Source organism: Leopardus geoffroyi, chromosome B1 (genome assembly GCF_018350155.1).
Source record: "Leopardus geoffroyi isolate Oge1 chromosome B1, O.geoffroyi_Oge1_pat1.0, whole genome shotgun sequence".
NCBI classification, from domain to species: Eukaryota; Metazoa; Chordata; class Mammalia; order Carnivora; family Felidae; genus Leopardus; species Leopardus geoffroyi.
The window spans coordinates 39,011,819-39,034,928 of NC_059327.1; the positions used below are offsets into that span (position 1 = coordinate 39,011,819).

Here is a 23,110-nt window from a genome sequence, read left to right on the forward strand (position 1 = left end):
ATAGCCTGATACAGGGCTCAAACCCACAAAACATGAGATCATGACCTGAGCCAAAGTTGGATGCTTTACTGACTGAGCTACCCAGGTGCCCCCCTCCTAATTTTCAACATAGAAGAAACTGATCCTTTTTGCAAAATGATGTCCCACGGATCTTATATCATTAAATAAAGGGAGAGGGAGAGTGGGCCTGTTTTTAAAGCTCACATTCCTTATGGTGGAAATTTATTCAGAGACTACAAATTCAAGTTCTTCAAAGTCATGTTGGACTTTTGAACAGACTTGTATAAAATCTGTTGGAACAGTTCTAACCTGTTCACAGATAGGGAACTGGCTACTGTACTATTCTGTTTTAGATGCAGAGCAGTTATGTATCCTTTTATAATATTAAAATAAAAATGAGATAGAATATGGTAGGTAGCAATTGTGAAACCTATAGGAGTCATTATTTTGCCAAGTAATAAGCATAAAGAAACCTTTTGACCTACAACTCATTTCCTATCATTGCAATGTTGACATAGTGGGAAAAGTATAAACTCTGGCACTACCCAGCTGTATGATGCCAGAAAGCTGTACAACTCCTCTGAGACTCAGTTTCTTCCTCTAATAGTTGGGTATTGTGTTGCCCATACATCATAGGTGTTTGAGGAATAAAAATAATATTTACTAAGTTACTAACACAGTGCCTGGTCATAATGCACCTTTAATGACTAGTAGCCTTCAGTGGAATTAGCATTAATAGCACTCTCCATGACTAGTAAAAAATCTCAACAGAGGGCTTGAAGAGTGCCACTACCAATTGCCATGGCCAGTTTTATTAACTAAAATAGACTAAACTTTTATAACAAATAGACCAACAAAGCAATAGGCAAAACACAACAGGAGTTCATCTTTCTCGCTTAGAACTTCAAAGAATGGTTCTGGTTCAGGAGGCCCAGGTCCACAGAGTCACCCAGGGACTGAAGGTGTAGTAGTATGACTGTGATCACCATTTCAGCCCAAAGGAAGGAGGAAGTGGGAAGTGGAGAGGAATGCGTGAAGGAGGTTTTAAGGGCTTGAATAGGAGTGGCAAATACCAGGTATCACAAATTGGAAATAACTTATTCCCATGGGCACACCTAACTGCTAGGGAAGCTGGGAAAAGCAATGTAGCTACTGTGAGATAAGGGATAAAACTGAGGTAGTCACACTGGTTTATTACATGACATGGTAATGACCCTAAAGTATCTTGTGCTCCACACTGAATCTCGGTACCAACCTTTTTCTGAAAATTTACTGACAATTTCTGATCGATACCAAAATTCAGGAATGAGTCCTCAGGCACAGGGCACATAAATCATGGTGATATGGGTTGCGAGAGGCTCATGTGACTTTTCATACTGGGACTTGGCCCAGACTCTGCATCAGGCCGGGGACAGGGGGACAGGGGCCTGTGTAACTGACCTGGCCTTAAGAGACACTCCGTGTGATATGCCAGCTCAGTCACAATGCCAGAGCAGTTGGCATGTGGCAGGCAGGAGTGACACCAGGGAATCTGGGCAATGGATCTGGGAACCCCATTGGCAGGAGTTGCCTCTTGGGAAATCCATCCAGAGCAGCATAAAGCCAGATACTGGGCTGGGTAACAGGGGTGGGAGAGGTGGGGAGGGGAGGAGAGTGATCAGACAGAGAAAGTGTCCAGGGCTCCCAAGCACCAAACTGATATTCTAGTCATGCCTCCAGTCCTAGACAGGGAGCAAGGCATATGCAGTTAAATGGCAGAGATGAAGCATTTCTCTGGTCTGAACTAAAACAGGGGATGACGTAGAGCAGGGATTAAGAGAAGAAGATAATTTAAATTAAGGAGTAATGGTGATGTCTAGAAGTCATTCTGGGGCCCTGGGGCCAGCTGGGAACAAAAAAGAGAAACCCACTTGTCATGACCAAAACACCAGCTCCAGGGTCTTGGGCAATAATCCCCTACTGAGTAGGGAGGCTGAGGTCTCCCATACCTACTGCCTCAGTCATTATGGACTCAGGGACTTTGGTGGTGGAAAGCTTTGGTACATACATCTATGGGAGTGGGGCAGGTTAGGGAACATTGAAACAAGGGAAGCATTAACAGATTATCTACTGAAACTGCACTGTAGTTCTAAATGGTATAAAAACATGTTTCATTTAATTTTTAGTCATTCTCCAGTTCCTCAAGAAATATTCAACAAATGTTGGCAGATTCTATCAGTCGTATGAAGGCATATGGATTTCACCAGGTAAAGACTTACATTCTGTCTTCAGGGGGCTAAATGCATAGCCATGTCCACTAATGTTTCACAAATGGATATATTAGTCTCATGCAGAAATGAAAGCAGAAAAATGTGAAATCTGTCTTAAAAAGCTTGTGAGCATAGCTATTCATCTTTACCTGTTTATCTGGAGGTTGGAAAAGTCTTGAGTATCATGGAAAGAACAGATGCCAAGAAATATCTGCTAAACTCCTCATGGAAGATCTAAAACAGAGACAACACCAGAGAGCAATAAATGAAGCATTTAACTTGGCAGAAATGGTGAATTCAGATTAAGTTCCTAATGTGTTCATTGGTTCTGTGAACCTGTCCCTTCAGGATGAGCAGCCTCTTGTGTCGTCCATGCCCACTGTGCCAGGAGCTCCTTTGGGCACGCAGACCTCTCACACATCCACCCAGACGTGGGATTCTTCCTACAGGCCAAGCCTGTTTCCTCCATCATGCTAGATTGTCATTGTATCATACATTTTTCACAATAAATGGGGCATAGGCTGGCAGTTGGAAACCACGGTAGGATTTGACCCGCAGTAAGTTTGAAAACATAGCATAAGATAGGAGGCTATAAAGAGAAGGTTCTGAGTGACCACAGCCCTGAGATGGGGTCATGGTGAAGGCCCACATTCTAGTAGATTCTAGCAGATCTAGTAGATCTCTAGTAGAGGTCAATTCCCTGACTGGTCTGCAGGGACATGCATGAACTGAGATAGCTCCTGTGGAGACTTCGAGAAGCCATGAACTTTTGTGGTATAGTCCTGGTGTGCATACTGCTGATATAATATAGGCCATTCCAGAGCATCTAAAGGAAAATTTCAGTTACACTACCCAGATTACATTGCTTCATTTCAAATGATAGCGAGAAAGACAAAGGGTCTGTGTATTTATTCAACCAATTTCTGCTGAGTTTCTCCTCTGCGGTAGGCACTGTTACAGGCTTTGGAAACACAGTGAAAAAATAGATAAAATCCCTACCCTCAGGAAGCTTATATTCTGGATGTGGAGACAGACAACAAACACATCTATGAAGTCAGATGGTCGTAAGTTCTATGGGGGAAAATGATGCAGGATAAGGGAGCTGAGGAAGGCTGGGAGGGTGGGAATTGGTTTTTTATAGAGGTGGTCAGAAAAGGCTACTCTGTAAAGGTGCTATTGGTGGAGACCTGAAGGAATGAGGGAAGGGGCCATGTGGATGACTGGGGTAAAGTATGTTCCCAGCAGAGGGAACAGCAAGTATAAAGGCACAAAGGCAAGAGCTCACTTGACATGGTCAAAGAGATCAGTGCTGAGAAATCATGTAGACCCTTGTAAGGAATTTGGTATCTTGGTGTTATTTCAAGCCACGATGAAAAATGAGATCATCTAGAGAGTGAGTTTAGATGGAAAAGAGAAGTGGTCTGAGGTCTAAGGTACATCAGTGTTTAGACTGGGCCTGAAATATCTTGTCTCCAAAATAAGGGAAATGGACTAGATCAGTGGTTCTCGAACATTTTAAGATGTAAGTTATTCGTTTTCACACCCTCTCAGGAGAACACCTAGAGCCATGGGCCGATACATCCCCTCTCTAACTTAAGAAATTATATGGGAATTCAAGAGAGTGAATGAGCAGAAAGATCACTTACCAAGCTTCTCTGTAGAACAAAGGTAATAAAACAGAGCCTTCCCACTTTAAAGGCAATGGAGAGGCTCTCTGAGGAAACTTGTGGAGAGTATTTCCATTAACAGGCTGGGATGAGAGACTTTCTGTGGGAGACGTTTTGACATCAAACTGCCTGTCCTCATGTTTAAACCTCAGCCTGGGGGCGTATGGACCAGTGTTCAGCCTCAGCCCTGCTGTTCCTTCACTCCTCAGCCTCTATCTTGATTTTCCCATGCTTGGCTCACCATCCCCATCCTGGGCCTACATGTTTCCAGCAAACACTTCTAAAAAGGAAATGATGGTTTGGCTTGGTTTTCTAAATAGATGAAGTAGGAAGTAAGGATCAACTTGTAACTGTTAGGCACCCCTAACAGTCATTTAAAACACCAGAAGCTGCTTTTTGTCTGTTTGTTTTAGTTTTTATAATATTGGCAAACTTCAGAGGCTTAGCTCTAGGCAGGAAATGAAAGTAAGAAAAAAAGTGAAAATAATAAATACACAAAAGTTTTGTTACATCTTGGGGTGCCTGGGTGACTCAATCAATTAAGCATCTGACTCAATTTTGCTCAGGTCATGATCTCACCGTTTCTGGGATCAAGCCCCATATGGGGCTCCGCACTGACAGTGTGGAACCTGCTTAGGATTCTTTCTCTCCCCCTGTTCCTCTCCTGTTTGCTTGCACAGACACACTCTCTCTCTCTCTCTCCAGAAAGAAAGAAAGAAAGAAAGAAAGAAAGAAAGAAAGAAAGAAAGAAAGAAAGAAAGAAAGGGAAAGAAAGAAGAGAAAGAAAGAAAGAAGTTACATCTGAAGTGAAATATAGTGTATGAATTATCACCTATATTAACTGTGATTTATGACTTCCCACAGTGATTGAAAACAAGTTCCGTGACATCAAGGTTTATATTTTAGTTGGGGTGAAATAACTTAACAGAAAGTCTTTATCTTTCTATAGAGAAAAACAAAAGAAAAAAAAAACCTATCATTTTTGTGCTGGAGAACAAAGCATGATCTGTCTTTTCTGACCCTCTCAGCTTATTTCATTATTTAGGTGACCAAGGCTCTTATTTAGTTGACCAAGTGCTAAATTCAGTTTTCTTGTAGGCACTCAGGAGGCAGTTCCCAAATAAACAAAGTACTTTTTAGGTCTAAGTGATTTGGCGTATTAGTTTCTCTTTAGTTAAAAACGAGTTCCTTCAGTGTACTGGTGCATAGAGCTGTCCACTTCATGATGGCTAATGTCATTTTTATGTTATGTGTATTTTGCCACAATTTTTAAAAAGGTTACAATGGTAATTTTTATATTATGTATATTTTACAATAAACAAAAGCAAATTCCCTTTTTAAGGAAGACTTGTGTTTCTTATTTTATGTTTTCTCAAAGATGATGCTTTGTAAAAATATTTTTCTGCTTTTTTTAAATACAAAAAAATATTCCTTTTTGGGTCACCTAAAATCATGTGTAAGTACCACATTTTTAGACACACTGGTGCGAGGGCACATGGAGATACAGCTAAGATTGCTGTAGAAATGTACTGTTATTTTTATGGAACCTGTCAGATACTAGAGTGTTTACATTGGTGCCATGAAACAGTATTTACACACTACTTCAGGGAATTCAACTTAAAACAGAGAAGTGCTGTGTTTGAGGAAAATGGATATTTATTGAGTTCTTACTGTGTTACACACTATGGGAGACACTTTTTAAATATTATTTAACCCTCAATATAACCCTATGAAATATTTTTAATTCTCTTTTTTTTTTAGTTTATTTTTGAAAGAGAGAGAACTCAAGTGGGGGAGGGGCAGAGAGAGAGGGAGACATGGAATTAGAAGCAGAGGCCAAGCTCTGAGCTGTCAGTACAGAACCTGACACAGGGCTCAAACCCTCGAACCGCGAGATCATGACCTAAGCTAAAGTCAGATGTTTAACCAACTGAACCACCCCGGTGCCCCGAAATATTTTTAATTTTCTAATTATACTTAGGGGAAGACAGCCTAAGGGAGGTTTGGTAAGGGGCCATGCAGTTGTACAGCTAGGTGGCGGTAGAATCAGCTTCAGGTATCACTGACTCCAAGCTTTTCCTGCACAACAAATTGCCTAGCCAGGGGCTGCAAGGGAGTTAAACAGAAACCAACCTGAGTCCCCTCCCCATCCCTGTACCCCCTTCCTCCCTCCCCTCCTCCACCTCTCCTCCTCACAGAAAACTGCCAGTCAGTCATTAGTGTTTGTTTCTGTTGTTGTTGTTTTAACAGAAGAAAGAATCCATGAAGAAAACACAAGATGAGGAACTAAAACAAATAGATGGGGAGAAAACCAAGCAGATTTATAAAAGCTGGAAAGAAGATTCAGAGTGGCAGGCATCTTGTGAGTACCTCAGGGCCTCCATAACACTTTAGACTCTCCAGGCCAATTCCTTCTCTTAATAAACGATCAAACTAGGAAGCACTTAAAATAGTTGTTGAGAGAATTATTACTAAGTTGTTACACAAAGGTTTATGAGTCTCTTTTTGAACAGTAGTAGAAAGGTTTTCCTTTCATCTTTGTACCATCACAGCTGTCGTATCTATTTGATGGAATGGTATATAGCTATGAAAAAACATGTTTTAGAAGAGTGTTTAATGAATTTGGGATATGTGTATATCTTTTTTTTACTTGAAGAAGAAAAAATATTACAAAATAGTATGAAAAACATCCTTTGTTTGTTTGTTTGTTTGTTTGTTTATTTTTAAGTAGGCCTCACATCCAGCATACAACCCAACATGGGGCTTGAACTCACAACCCTGAAATCATAACCTGAGCTGAGATCAAGAGTCAGACACTTAACTGACTGAGCCATCCAGGTGTCCCAAAATATCCCAATTTTAAAATGCTCGAGTATATGAAGTAAAAGAACTGGAAGGTTATTAACATGTCGACATTAGTTTTTTTGGAGAGGTGGGATCTGAGATTTATTTGAATTCTTGTTATCCTGTATTTTTCTAAATTTCAACATTGAATTCAACTTGGTAATGGAAGAACCCAGGAATAATCAATTGGATATATCAGCATCCCTCCCATGCCTGTCACCTAACCCTGACTCCTTCTAGAGGTGGCACCACCAAAGATAGACCTCCTTAGGAAGAGCTCAGTGCAGGTGAAGGCAGAGCAGAGCCTGCTCAGGGATGCTAGGGGAAAATGTTTGTTTGAAACAGCTGACCCAGAAAAAGGCTTACCTACCACGTCATCCCTAGAGACCACTTGAGGGAGAGAACAGGAGTGGCAATGTTTGCAGGATGTGGAGAATACTGTGTTCAGTTCCATAACAGTGAATACCATTAACATGACAGTTTTTGTGAAATGAAAACATTTGCAAGATCCAATCACTTCTATGCAGTGAAATTCTAGCGTAATGGAACATTTTTGGCATCTCTTTAAAGCCGAACCTAACAGGGTTTGACCAATAATGGCTGAAGTGCAAATACACACAATAAAAATTAGTCTTAACATCCTGCATTAGAGTCCTTTACCACTGTGTTGCCAAAACAAAAGCAAAACAAAACAACAAACCTTCTGCTTTACAAAGCAACATTAAAAGGTGACTTTGGGATGCTTTTATGTGTATCAACACATTCTCTGTGGTGAGAATCACTTTATTTTATTTTTTTGTTCTGGCAGGCCAATTTACATTTGGTTCAGTTCTCTGTGGACTGAGGAGTGGACATCACCACTCTTTTATCCTGTCCACAGCCAGGAGCCACGGCACTGAGGAGTTCCTCATAGTCTGCTCTTTGCTGGTGACATCCTGAGCTGCGTGTGTGAGGGATGTGACATCACCTCTTTTATTCAAAGACCCCCTGTCAGTTGGAATTCTCACTTAGTCTGTGACTCACCACTTGGTCTTGCCAACTGCAGGAAATTCTAAAACATGTACCCATGGTTCCCCATTTCTATCTCCTCTTTTCCTCCTCCTCTTCCTTCTCCCTCTTAGAAAGTCCTAAAACTCCCAGAGAAAGATAGGAAGTCTGCAGTGAACATTGGGCAGTTGTGAATGTGCAAGCCTGAACTATGTGAGTCATAGGTGTTGACACTGATTGTTCATTGTCATCATCAGATGACAGAATCTGCTGGGAGACTGCTCTCTCCACCAGCTGAGTCTTCTCACCATCTCTGTTGGCTGACCAGGGGCTTTCTCAACACCCCCCTCCCCCTGCCTTGTTTTCCTAGTGCGAAAATCCAAAGCAGCTGATGAGAAGAGACGCTCTTTGGCTAAACAAGCGCGGGAAGACTACAAGAGGTTATCACTAGCAGCTGAAAAAGGAAGAAGTGGTGAGGGACCACAAAGCCCCCCAGGCATTCCACAGAAACCAAAAAGACCTCCGCTTCCACCCAAGCCTCTGTTCCTAACCCCAGCGGGATACCCTCGAAAGCCTCTTAGGTAAGAAGCCACACAGATGGCTTTAAGCATAACGGTGGAAACTGGCTGATTAAAGACAAACTGCATGATGAGCCATGGGGAGTGAAGGACCAGCTGGCTGCCTGTGAAATTAAATTCAGCCTCCCCTCCAAGCCTGTATTCCTGAGATACCTGGTCTGGATTCGTCTCATTCTTATCTATAAAATATCCACAGTTATTGTAATTAAGATACCCAGTAATTTAGGATGCACATCGAGTTCAGTGCCTTCCTATGCTACTATTGCACCCCCACCCCCTTGGGCTGAAGGGGAGCCAATGAGGGGAGAAGCAGAAACAACAGGGGTTTCACCAGTGCTCAGTATTGCTCTTAGTAGGAAACAATATCAAAGTAGGAATCTAATGGCTTGCTGACTTTCATGGCTTCAGTAGAGTTATGTTTTCATTGCTCAGAATTAAAGGTTTGATGGTAATCCTTGTTCTGGGATACAGAGCCAAGCTCATATGTTGACATTTTGGAACTGTTCCTTTGTTGAATGAATACCTTTTTGGTCATAACAGTGCCTTTGCCTCCAAGGCTATGGGAAATTAGAACAATTTGTTTTGTAAAATCCCTGAAGAAAAATACAATGATATCATAGCAGAAACCCCTTTCCTTTATGTTACTTAACTGATTATAAAATTATTTTCTCCTGGATATTATATGATTTTTTTTCGTATTCTAATATGTAGAAAGGTGATAGTTAAAATATACCAGAGAAATCAAATAGTGATTGAGTGAAACAGAACTGTCTGAAAGCCTTGCCTTCTGAAATAAAAACTAAAAATACTCGGTTACAAACATGGAGAAATAAAAAGCAAACAAATCTCTCTTTGCTTGGAGACAGTAGTTATCTTCAGGGCTTTTCCTAAGGGAGATTATGACCTCAGAGGAAATAGGAAGGTGAACCTTTTCCTCTACTATAATTATTTCTACTTAACTAAAAGGTTCCATTTTGTGACTTGGGGACCCGAACTAAATGGTCATGGTCTACAAAGTGACAGTTTGGGGAATCATTTTTTTTTCTTATGGACAAAAACCCAAGAAAGGCAATCAGAAACAGGTATCCTCAAACTTCTGTGACCAGGTCACAAAGGTGTGAGATCCTGCACAGGGTCCTTTCCAGTGCCCAGGCTTGTCTGTGTATTGACCACAGATCCCCAGCAGGGCTGTTTGTGGACCTACCTCCATTCTCCAGGCTCTTTTGAGGGTGGGACTGTGCCTTGAAATACGTCCTGACCCACAGTATTTTCAGAGCACAGTGTATGCAATTGACAGCGATGAAGGTGGCCTTTAATAAGGGTAATTCTTGTTTTGAGCTGTGCTCAGTTAGCTCATTTTTTCCAACTTAATACACTTGCATGAAATGCTTCTTGTGAGGCAGCCAGAATGGATGGGTTTTGGGCTGGGACAACAGTGATGACCGAGGTCAGCTAGGAGCCAGCCCAAGAAAAGACAGAGATTGGCTGTCCTCAGATGTTTTGCTTAATCTCCAAAGAGTTCCCAAAGAAAAAGAACCTAATTTGAAAGCTAATTAGAGCACTCATCATGTAATCTTATGTGTGTGCAGTGTCTGATACCCAAAAAAGTCAACTATTATAGGCTACTTTCTCCAAAATGCTGTTTATGTATATATATGAATATGTACCTGCATATATGTACATCTAACATATATGTCACATGTAACTCACAGTGACATATGTTACCATAAAACGCATAAAGAGCCATACATTAATTTACATGACAGGTATCCCAGTAGTTCATCCAAACTCCTCATTGTTTTCACACTGAATTCTGCTCAAAATTAGTGGGCTGTGGTGTGAGACTTGGAAATATGTTTATTACATTGCAATGTTACTTTTGTAATGGAAATTGACTTACATCCCAGAATTTAAGTTCTGCTACTGAATATATTTCAAAATGATTCTGCTGCTTGTATCTTTTTTTTTCTTTTACCAATCTTCATACATTTTTCTTTCTTTTTACTTTATAGTTCTGAGGCTATCTTTAGCAGAACCAAACTTCTTCAAAGTGTGGGAGAGAAGAAAGCAAGTCAGGGAGATGGAAACAGAAAGAAGAGAAAGTTTAATAATGAAAATGTTAGGAAGGAAATTTATTTTATTGCATTTGATTTCTTTTGTTTGCAAGGACATGGCCCAAGGAAAGTAGTGCTGGGGTGTATTTCACTTTTTAGTGCTTATTTTCTCAAATTTTAACTGGGAGTTAATGGAGCTTTTATTCACATTAAAAATGAATTAAATCTCTGTTTTAACACAGCAGTTGCTCATAGCCATGACTAGCCCCACAGGACCAGAAGGACAAGTGACAGATTTATGTTCCTTCCTATTTTTTTAAAATGTTATTTTTGAGAGCACAAGTTGGGGAAGGGCAGAGAGAGGGGACAGAGGATTTGAAGTGGGGTCCATGCTGACAGCATCAAGCCCAATGTGGGGCTTGAACTCACATTGTGACCTGGGCCGAAGTCAGATGCTCAACCGACTAACCCACCCAGGTGCCCCTCTTTCCTATTTCTTGACTAGCCCTCAAGGAATTGTATGATGGCAGTAATTAGGGGTATAACCTCCCCTTAGCTCAGCCCATGTAATTAGATTTTCAAATATATATAATATATACATGATTATATATATATATATATATATATATATATATATAGGGTATATATGAGTTCTAAAGGCATTGTTTTCAAATTAATTAAATCTAACTTGAAAAACATTTTCTAAATAACAGAAATCAGGGAGTGACGAGGATGGCATCCAGCTATGCCCAAGAGGAAATCATTCGGTGGTTTAAAGAGGAGCAGCTACCTCTGCGAGCAGGCTACCAGAAAGCCTCAGACGCCATAGCTCCCTGGTTCCATGGTGAGTACAGAGGTTCCCTCAATGGAACCTCATCTGGCGATGCATAAAGCTATGCTAATCCACCAGGAGGGCAAAAAGAATAAAGGCGTCCTTTTATTTGTGCTGCCCAAGAAGAGCCTTTGAAATTATTTTCACAAGGAGTTTTTCAAAGATTTCTCAGTGGGTTGCAAACTCATGATGAAGTTAGGAAACATTGAGTGGTTGTGGTCTCTGCATGTACTGTGGGCTAATTTATCACCACAAATGAAATACTGCCGGGTGGGTGGGGAAGACAGTGCCTCCTGGTCACCTACACTAGGGCTCCCCTCAAAAGGCAGTGCCTGTTGTCCACCATCCACCATGAGTCAGATATGCCCTTGGGTGTGGTGGGCAAGGCATTGGTTTAGCAATCCAAAGGTCAGCTCTCCATTGACAGTTGAGTGACTTTGAGCAAATCATCTTCTTTTTCTGTAGCAAGTCAATTTAGCTAAGCCTCATTTTCCTCATCTGTTAAATGAAGAAATTGAACTTTATGATCTTTAACCTAAAAATTCTATTACTTTGATCTATGTTTCCATTAAGTAGTTAAGGCTGCCAGGTGGGTTTGTTGAAGCCTGAGCAGATATTACCTAATAAGCCATTTAACACTAGAAATTTGATTAATTCAAGTCCTCTGTGTACCCAGCACACATTTCACTGACTGCTTAGTTTCTTGGACTTCAAGAAAAGAAGGGGCTTCTTGCCTCAGCTTGCTTCTGTAATGTCTGTGGTTGATTTGGACTAATTGGCTCTATGTACAACAAAAGTGCTTTAAGACAAAAATAAAGTTCTCTCACAGAGCACACTTGTCGCAAAGGGTATATTGGTTTGAATCATGTTGAATCATGTTTAACTAGTATTCATGTCACACATAAATATATCCACAAAAATAGGCTCCCAACCCTATGATATGGCAAACTCTTCTAAAAAGAAAAATATTATTTGTAATAGGCTTTCTGCTAATGGGCTGCTTTTGCAGTCAGATCATTATGGAACTGTCTAGCTTTCCTTGAAAATATGTGTTCTTTGGCAATTTAGTAATTGCCTTAGTAATTGTCCATTCCCTGAGGAGCCCCTCCCCCTCCTAGGACTGAGTCGTAAGCCTCCATTCTTCCCATTCTTCTTGGAAGACATTGGAAGAAAGAGGGACATCAGTGTCAAAAGATGAATAGAAAGAACATGGCCAATTACACGTTAGCCCCACTGTTTCATATTGCCCCCCCTTTTTTTCCTTTTTATGATAAGCACTGAGGAAATCAGTACTTTGTAGTTTCTGTGTCATTGGGCAGAAGATGCTGTCATCCCTGATTACAAGGGTGGCAGTTCATTTGAACAGCAGGAAGTGAGACATTGAAAATGTTGGTTCATGTAATTCAAAATCCTGGTACTTTAACAGGCAGTTCTATTTGAAACAGTTGCTAAAAGTGAGAAAGATAAAGTTGAACTAAAAATCCAGTTGGAGCTTTGATTAAAAAATAAATTCTTGAGTTTTAATAACTTATTAGTTGCAATTATTACTTGTTTATTTTCATTTGTATAAATATTTATCATAGTCATAAGCAAAATAAATAATATACAGTATAATGTAAATAATATGATATTAATAGTCATGTAAGTCATTATCTTCTGTTTTAAGAAGACAAAATTTCACATGTTTCTATGACAAAGATGGATAATATCTTATATTTTTAAAATATAATTGTTTATTGCTCATGAGCCCTGTTTGAAATAATGGGATGGTAGCTCTTGTATTGGTTTACCATCTTCCTCCATTATCATGCACTCCATAAACTGCCTTTCTTATGTTACTGTTTTGGTCAGCTAATTTTTCACTGTGGAAGTCACACTTTTACCCTTTTCTTTTAATTAGCTTTAGACAGGATGAGTGGGTAGAGGACAAGGGAAATGAAAACTACTGGATCTCTGGCTTATGGGGCTAGGCAGAAGGTGGCATGCTATCAGCTGGAAGAAGGACCACAAGAGGATGGGAGATTAAGGGGCAAAAAGAAGAGGGGAGACAATGAGCTTATCTGGGATATGATGAGTTTGAAATGTCTTTGGGGCAGTCATATGAAAATATCCCTTTGGAAATTGAATTGATGGAACAATGTTAGAGATAATATATTGGAGTTATCAGCACCTAATGAAAAGCATGGGAGGGATGAGGTTTTTCAGGAGTGAATTGGGAAGAATGATGAGAGAAGAACAAGGACAAGACCCTGGGGAGCACTAACATTCATTGTGATGGCGCCAGATCTTTGTCTCAGGTGTCCCTCCTCACTTGGGATAATGATGAGATGAATATCTGTCCATGGGGGCCAGTATTAGAGGCAGTAAAGTAGGATATTGTCTGATCTCCTAGATGTAAGAGCTTGGAAAATCCCAAGTACAAGAGAGATCCTGAAATGCAGTGCTGAACTCTACTTCATGAGCATCTTTTGATGATCTCAAGCACATCTAGATATGCCATCTCCCCACTTCTCTCTCAGCAAGCTTTTTTCAGAGACCACAAGGTCTCAACTTTTACTGGACTTTTGGTCCCATTGGTTATGTGGGACTTGTGGGAGAACCCATTGAAGATTCTCAAGTTCTTTTACACTTTTTGTTAGTTTTCCTTAGAGCCAGAGCACATTTCTAGCTTTTACATGGTTCAGTTTGGTGTTAGGACCCAGATGGAATGACTTGCTGACATCTCTTAGCTGCTTCCCATGTTCCTTCCTGGTAGCCTGGAGACAAGGGAGCTGATGTACACACTGGCTCCTTCCCAGGATGCTTTCCCACCTGCTCCCTGGGAAGAACCTCCCTGCAAATTTGTAGGCCACCTTACTACACTGTGCAACCACAGAATCATGAAGAATACTAGGAAGCCCCAGCAGTCTTGACAGAGGGCCTTGTGAAGGAATTTTGTAGTGGGCATTTTTCTAATTTTTTAATATTCTGCAAAGGTAATTCATGTTAGTTAATTTGGAAATTTTATACTCACACTCATTTAGGAGGACTGCTGGGAAAACTACAGTGTATGTCCCAGAGCATCTTGCCTTGCTGCTAAGCCCCTTCAGTAGGAGAAAGCTCTGGACTTTGTCACCACGTGAATAACTAATCTTGATCTCTCATCTGTCCTCCTTTATCAGCCTCCTAACTGGTCTCCATCTCTCCTCTGCTGTCACCCGTTTTCAACATAATCAAACTGCAATGAGAGTACAACCCAAATTCCTCCCTGGGGCTCACAAAGCTGGCTTGATCCACCCCTGATTATTGCTCCGGCCCTGTCTCAGATGATGTTCTTCCCTTGATCACTGCTCTCCACCACACGTTTCCCTTCTATCCCTGACACACCACACTTACCCCTCTCTTAGGACCTCTGCAATTGTTTCTCCTGAAGATCCTTCTATGGCCAGCCTCTTGAGGAGCTGACTCACGTGACTGTGGAGGCTTGCTGGGCCCCAAATCTGTTGGGTAGACCAGCAGGCCGGAGACTCGGGGAAGACTGAGCTTGAGTCCAAAGGCAGAATCCCTTCTTGCTCAGGCAAGGTCAGTCTTTGTTCTTTTAAGGCCTTCAACTGACTGGATGAGGCCTACCCACATTATGGAGGATTTTTCTCCCTTTCCTTATTTAAAAAAAAATTTATTATAAACTATTTTGAACAAAAAGTACAAAGGAAGCTATGACTAAGACCAACGTTGTAGCAAATGTTATATCTACTTTCCAGGATACAGTACAGTGAATGTTAGAAGCCATATTTACTTCATATCTATTTTTCTTAATAAGAAATAAAACCTGGGGCACCTGGGTGGCCCAGTCAGTTGAGCATCTGGCTCTTGATTTTGGCTCAGGTCATGATCTCACAGTTCGTGAGATCAAGCCCCATGTCTAACAGTGTGGAACCTGCTTGGGATTCTCTCTCTTCCTTTCTGTCTGCCCCTCCCCCACCTCTCTCACTCTGTCTCAAATAAATAAACTTAAAAAAAAAAAAAAAAAAAAGGAAAGAAAGCCTGAAAGAATTAAGGCACCCTCTTTTACTGCCTTTTTGATTCTGTATACTTCTCTCCCAGGGGGTGAACCACTCTTTTGAAATTATCCTTTCATTTTTATTCTCTCATTTTTGTACTCTCATTATATATGTAGATGTGTGTGAATTTTTATAAAATATATTAAGATACATTAAACGTATACATACTTCTATAAAACATGCAATCTTGTGTTTAACATTTACATGGTATCATGTTATAGGCATTGTTCCGCAACTTGAGTTTTCTCCCAACATTATGTTGTCTGGATTTTTCCTTTTTTATAAATGTAGACTGGCTCATTTGTTTTACCTATTGTGCAGTATATTATAATATATGTTATTTATAATATATGTTACACATAAAGTGTAAACATACAATGCTTTATATGTGCTTAATAATTATATTTGTATGTTATTATACACACTATCATTATTCATTCATCCCTTCTATATTTGGTATAGTTTTTTTTTTTTTTTTTTTTTTTTTTTTGCCATTACAGAAAATGATGTGGGGTATATACTTTTGGACATACCTCATTGTACACATATGTGATAATTTCTTCAGGGTGTATATCTAAAAGTGGAATTGCTAGGAGGGTAGGTTACATGAATCTTTAATTATATTGAATATTGCCAAATGCCCTCCAAAGTGATTATATGAATCTCTACTCCCACTAGCAATCTTTAAGAGTTTCTGTTTTCCTACATACTTACCATGCTTGGTGTTGCCAAACTTTTATTTTCCCTTATTCTTATGGGTCCAAAGTGGAATCACCTTATTTTATTTTTTTTATATTACAAATTTTTTTTAACGTTTATTTATTTTTGAGAGACAAAGAGACAGCATGAGCAGGGGAGGGGCAGAGAGAGAGACACACACACAAAATCTGAAGCAGGCTCCAGGCTCTGAGCTGTCAGCACAGAGCCTGATACAGAGCTCAAACCCATGACCTAAGCCAAAGTTGGGCACTTAACCAACTAAGCCACCCAGGCGCCCCTCACCTTATTTTAATTTGCACTGATTTGTAGTGAGGATGAGCCTTCCATGGTTCCTGGATAGGGGGGTTCTGTAATTACTTATAATCTTTTGACTATTTTTCTAGTCAGTTGAGTTTTTAATATTAATTTGTAGGATTTTATATATTCTGGATAGTAAACCTTTATTAATTATATGGGTTGCATATATCTTTTCCTAGACTACGTATTTTAGATTTTTGGCACATTTTGAGGCATAGAAGTTTTTCATTTCAGTGAGGTTGAGTTTAGCTATTTTTCCTTTATGGTTTTTGCTTATTGTATAATATATAATCCACCTGTAATTTATTTTTGTATATGATATATGGTATAGACACCTAATTTATTCTACATGTGAGTAGCCAGTTCTCCCAATATCATTCATTAGTCTTCCTTTTTCCACTGATTTGTAATGCTCCCGCTGTTGTATACCAAGATCCTGTTTATGGGAATTACTATATATTTATATTATGTCTTTATATCTATTAGGACAAGTTCTCCCTCTTCCTATTTCTTTGAAATTGTCTTTCTTGGCCCCACATAGCTCACATGGCTTTTAGGGGCAACACATCAAGTTTTAAAATGCTTGTTGGGAATTTTAATAGAATTTCATTGAATTGGTAGATTAATTTGGAGATATAATTGCCATCTTTATATTATTGTATTTTGCCATCCATGAACATAGTAAATTTCTTCTTATATTTCTTTTAAATCATTAAATAAATTCCCCATATAGGACATGCACCTTTAAAAAAAAAAAAAAAAAAGGAAAACTAGATTTAGTTCTAGGAATATAAATTTTTTTTCTGTTTTGAAAGGGATTTTTAAAAATTACATAATTGGTTGTTGATGCTGTAAAGAAATTATGTTTTTATATGTTGATCTTAAATTCATTAATACTGTTGAAATCTCTTATTATTTCTAATTGTTTGTCAGAAGATTCTGTTAGAGCTGCAATTTTTTGAGGACCTAATATGTGCCAAACATTACATTGAACACTTTGAAGGAGGTAATTTTTATTTCCACTTTATAGAATAAGAACTAGGAACTAAGATGTGAAGTTCTTTTTGGACTTCTAACACTAGTGGCAGTATTCAGAGCCAGATCTATTTTACTTCAAAGTCACAGCATATCTGACCACTAACACAAGTGGGAACATCCATGTCATGTTTTTTATATAACTTGGAATTTAAATCAGTGAACAGTAATACCACAGAGATTTGTTTCTCCAATAAATGGATTAATTCACTAAATCTTACAGTCAGTGGTGATGTAAAGTGTCATGGAATCTTCACCCAGCATAAGTATGCCCCATCCCCACCTCTGAGAATAATGAAAAAGCACGTTCTTGTCCAGACACTATTTTGCTCAATCCCAGGGAGAATTTTAAGAGGCAGATATGTAACATTCAAATGTTTAATAAAATGCCCCAAGGACACAAGGGTTTGGGGTAATAGAAATACAATCTATATTATTATTGTGGTAGTAGTTACCCAATTGTATACATTTGTCAAAATCAATCATTTGTACACTTAAAATTGGAAAATTTTTATTGTATATAAATTATATCTCAAGCTGACTTTTAAAAATGAAGACCCCAGTGGGGCGCCCAGTTGGTTAAGCATCTGACTTTGGCTCAGTTCATGATCTTACAGTTCGTGGGTTCAAAACCCCGCGTTGGGCTCTGTGCTGACAGCTCAGAGCCTGGAGCCTGCTTCCAATTCTGTGTCTCCTTCTCTTTCTGCCCCTCCCCTGCTCACGCTCTCTGTCTCTCAAAAATAAATAAATGTGAGAAAAAAAATGTTTTTTTCAATGTACAGCCCAAGAAGCACAGAGTTTCTTTGGCTCTTAGCATGGAAAGGGGGTACAACTGATCCTTGAACAATGCAGGGGGTGGGGTGCCAACTTCCTGCACAGTTAAATTTTGACTTCCCAGAAACTTAACTACTAATATCCTACTGTTGACCAGAAGCCTTACTGATAACATTACAGTTATTTTGTATATGTATTATGCCTGTATTCTTATAATGAAGTAAACTAGAGAAAACATTATTAAGAAAATCATAAGGAAGAGAAAATGCATACAGTACTATTTTTATTTGAAAAACACCCACATATAAGTGGACCATACAGTTCAACCCTGTGTTGTTTGAGGGTCAACTGTATAGTACAGGCTTCGCACAAGACTCCAAGACCAGATCCCCTAGATCTGGGTATGTTCGTCTCCTCTGTAAAATGGGGATAATGATATCTACGCTATAGAGTAGGGTTTTTGTTTTTTTGTTTTGTTTTGTTTTGTTTTGTTTTTAAAGTACATCAGGGGCACCAGAGTGACTCAGTTGGTTAAGCGTCTAACTCTTGATTTTGGCTCAGGTCATGATCCATGGTCTCTGCCCTCTCTGGCATTTGCTCACTCTCTCTCTCTCTCTCTCTCTCAAAATAAATGAATAAACATTAAGAAAAAAGTTCATCAGCTAATATATGTAACGTGCTTAGAACAGTGCCTGGCACGTAGTGTTTCTGTTGTTATGGCTTACCAGAACTGAACACCTTGAGAGAAAATTCACCCTTCCTGTTCTCTCTGCTTTTCTCTTCTTTAGAATCCTAATCTTGCCACAAAATACTGTCATAACAGCGTCATATATGAAGAATAAGTAGCACTTCAATAAAATAGATCTTTATTACTGCAAAAACTGTCCTATGCTGTTTTGACAAGTATTTATTTAGGGCTTGTCCTTAAAAATCCCAGAACCTAGGAGGTCACCCCAGAAGACAACAGGAATTTGGAAGGACAAAAGAACAACCACCCCCAAAACAGGGAATTAAGTTGTTTGGAAAACTTGAGCAGAACATTGCCAGTCTAGGTTGAGCACGATGTTGGGAGGGAAGGTGCAGAGAGATGAGAGTGAGTCCTGGAATTGCTAAAGCCGTATCTTCTGTTTTCTAAATTTAAATCTCCTGTATACTGTAGTTAAGTCTGTTTGGTTTTGTTTCCTTAAAAAAGGATTATTTTCTTCTCTCTTTGTCACCCTCCTTTCATTGTGTTGGACTATCTTGACCCTCAAATACAGTCCTTATTTTTATTCATTTTCTTCTTGCATCTGGTTGGTCACAATACTATTAGCAGTCTTTAAAACACATGTTATTGTCTAGAAAGTTCGTAAAGTTTGTGATTAGTGTTGGAGAGTCCTCCTGGCTAAATTTAACATCCTTCAAAGTCATTTTACTTATTCTGGTTCATGAATAGGAGTATCCAAAGTGTGTAGATATATAATTATCTGTACTCACTAACATGCTTTTTTACACTTCTTAGAGCAAAGGGCCAACAAATAAATAAAACTGAAGTTTGAAAGTCTGTTCAGAAACCCACAGACTCCTATCTTCATTCCCTCCATTAGCATTCCCTATGTCCTGTTAATACATGACAGTGTTCAGGAGCTTAGAATTCATCAGGGACTAGGAATAGGAAGGTGGGGAAAAGCTAGCAATAAGTGTATAAACAAATTTCTGATTTAGGAATTTTCTAATTGCTTCTGTTGTTAGAGGATTCACATATTTGCTTTAAGCATCAAGAGTTGATCATTATTCTGCTGAAATGTAATGAACATTCCTTATTCAAATATGAACATAATTAGACTGTTGATGAAGTATTTCCATCCTGATTTGTTTCTTGTGGATGTCTTTTGCTTTCATGGTTTATAACTGAACCTGCCTCTAAATGCTTCAGTCCCAATATTTTATATTTTAAGCTACTTAAAAAGCAAATCCCTTTAACATCTGTGGGATTTCAATATAGTTCACACTGCAGCTATTTTGATTGCTTCCATTTCTGACACATCCTCCAAATTTTCATTCTCCTTGGAAAGCAAGTCCTATCCATTTCTGAGGAGGCAGTTGCTGTCTGGGACTTAAGTTCCCTAGAGCCAACTGTCCAAGTGGAGTCCCGTGTCCCTGTCCTTTGGCAGTGTGCTGGCCTGCAGCCCCTGCCATACAGGCCTTGAGGACCAAGTGCATACAACGGGAGAGATTGTGTGGACAGAGTCTCAGAGACTGCCCAAGATTTCCTTCAGGCTAAAATTTTAACGAACATGCGAATTGGCACTCATAAGTGATAATCTGTCTTTTGACTATTTTGCCGAGGAGTGGCGATTTCTTAACTGTGCAGCCAGCAAAATTTGCCCCCCTCTTACAAAGAGATTTTCAAGTTTCTTCCTTTACTAAGCACTGCCTCATTTACATATATGATTCATACACTGCGTAGGGTGGGTAGGCTGTAGGCAGCAGCGAGAATATGTCCCTGTGTGAGTGTGGCAAGGAAGGACTAGTGCAGGCCCCTTCCCTGCCAGCCACTGTCCTACCCTTGAGAGGGACCAGCATGGCCTTAGCAAGGAGCCCTGGGAATTCACCTACATTTTAGCATGAAGCCTTCATCTACATTAATGGCATCAAAACACTTTGAATTATTCTCCATAGTTCTCCTGTCTGACTGCCTAGGATTCAGATTTCCAAACTAACTGAAGACAAAACATAAAGAGGCTAAAGCTACATACATTTATTCAGACTTGAGAAGAGCTAGCTTTTCGGCAGCAAATACTATGCATCATTGTGGGTTGTGTTTTTGTTTTTTCCCAAGACCCTGACTTTTCTCATAAATTACCCAGTGTAGCAAACCAGTTGCAAAAACACTAGTATGTATTTCCATTAATGTTCAGAATAGTCCATTAACCCCAAAGACCTTGCTTACTTGAGTTTTGCAAATGATGCACCTATCCTCATCCTAATGCTGCCAGCCACTGGGAGTCATGGCCTGCATGTGCCTGGGACCCCAAGCTTCCCATTACTGGTGCCCAGGCTCCAGTGTTATTTCACACTGTGCTCTTGGAGGGACCAAGAGGGACCAAGCAGGCAAGGGAAGGGGGGAGGGGCCCGGGGCGGGGGGGGGGGGGGGGGAGGGGCTGCGGCAAAAGAGAGTGACCTGCTTTGGGGGTTTGACTTCAGATTTTTTATGGAAAGGGGGATCCTGGTATTTAGAGAATTTTTTTTTAATGTTTATTTTTGAGAAAGAGCACGAGTGGGAGAGGGGCAGAGAGAGGGGGACAGAGGATCTGAAGTGGGCTGACAGCAACGTGCCCGATGAGGGACTTGAACTCATGAACCATGAGATCATGACCTGAGCCAAAGTCAGATGCTCAACTGACTGAGCCACCCAGGTGCCCCTTTTGAGAAGTATTTTTAACCTATGGTTTTGTTGTCAGAATTTTCTTTGTTGTCATGTGGTTTCTTTATAAAATTTGGATACTCTTTATTCTGGGAAAGGAGGCCGCAGTTGTAGTGGTTAAGAGAACATCTTAGGGGTCAAATCCCAGCCCCATCAACCAGCTGTGTGGCCTTAGGCAAGTCACATGACTTCCGATCTTCTGTCTCCTCTGTGTAATGCAGACAGTGATATCATCTGCTTAATAGGATCATTCTAACAATTCAATGAGTTAATATATGTGAATATTTAGAGCTGAGTGTGACACATAGTAAGCCCTAGTTAATAAGTGTTAATCATTAAGGTAATGATGAAAGAACAAATTATGTGATTTTTATTCTTGAATTATTAAGGAAACATGAATAATATTTTAAGAGCTCTATTTTTCCTCACCCCTAAGGTGCCTGAGACCCCAAGGGTGACAGCTCGACATCACCATACATCTCCCCCCCATATAGAGAATCTAGGGCAGGTCCCAGGGCCTCTCCAAAAATACTTCCTGTAAATACTGAAGGAGTTAAAGAAAGCATAAGGTGGAAGGGAGCTGAAGGGGGGAAATATAGAGCTCTCGTCCAAGTTTAAGACCTCCTATGGATAGCATGTGCCCTTTGTGTCTGGCAGGGTTGCTACTTGGAAATGAGTTCTTCTAAAACTCAGTTTTTCTTTTACTCACCCCTAACCTTGGCACTTTGCAGTGTGGGACTTTGATGTCACCTTAACAGCAGAGATGTGTTCCTTCATGTAAGTTGTCTTAGTGCCATCCCCTCCTTGCAGGGTTTTCTGGGCAGCCCAAGAGGCAGAGAGTGTGGGACAGATGACAGAAGAAGGAGTGAGGGCCTCCTGGCAGAGCTCTGGAAGGGCAGCAGCCTGCAGGCAGCTCTCAGCAGACCCGATGCTGCTCAAGGAGAAAGCTGAAACCCTCTGTGCTCCGCAATGGGAATCCTGAGCCTAGGGGAGGTTGCAGAGGTTACCGATGTGTTGCTCCTACATCCAGGCAACTGTACTTGAGTAATCACTGAAAAATGCATCTTCTTTATGTTGCCCGGGTGAGAAATGTGTGAAGTAAATACTGTAGTTTACTTTCAGCCAATTTCAGGAAAACTTCATGAGCCTGTGGGGTTAAAAAACAAAATACTTGAATAAGAGACAAGAGACCTGAAACCATCACTAACTAATCCTATAACCTTGGGCACATACCTTCTCTCCTTCAGTTTTCCCATCTGTGTGGTGATGATAATAATACCAGTTCTGTTCATTTCGAGTTGTTTGAGAATTAAATAGTAAATAGTAAATAGAAGCTCATTGAGCAGTGTGAAACACTAGCACAGGGGTAGTATTCAGGTTGAGTGGATGAGAGCCTGGACTCTGGGGTGAGACTGCCTGGGTTCAAGACCAGCGCTTCTCCTGGCCTACCTCAGTGACCTTAAATACATTATGATGCTCTCTCTGATGCAGATTTTCTCATCTGTGATTTGAGAGTAGGAACAGTACCTGCTGTCAGGCCGCTTTGAGGATTCAATGAAATAATGCACCCTTTGAGTAGTGCCAGGCAGACATTAAGAACTCTACATGTTATAGGTATTTGGTTACC

At 40.1% G+C, this 23,110-nt stretch overlaps 1 protein-coding gene across 5 annotated transcripts in view; it reads left to right on the forward strand.

Moving 5' to 3' along the window:
• The window catches only part of SH2D4A (SH2 domain containing 4A), a 62,192-nt gene that overhangs the window by 32,482 nt on the left and 6,600 nt on the right, over positions 1-23,110 (forward strand). For 4 of the 5 annotated variants that reach the window (XM_045458413.1, XM_045458433.1, XM_045458430.1 and 1 more), the window contains exons 5-8: positions 2,166-2,246; positions 6,167-6,278; positions 8,118-8,328; positions 11,093-11,223. In XM_045458413.1, the coding sequence (XP_045314369.1) occupies positions 2,166-2,246; positions 6,167-6,278; positions 8,118-8,328; positions 11,093-11,223 (535 nt within the window). The remainder of the gene's footprint in view (positions 1-2,165; positions 2,247-6,166; positions 6,279-8,117; positions 8,329-11,092; positions 11,224-23,110) is intronic. The other variant, XM_045458443.1, reaches the window with a different exon arrangement.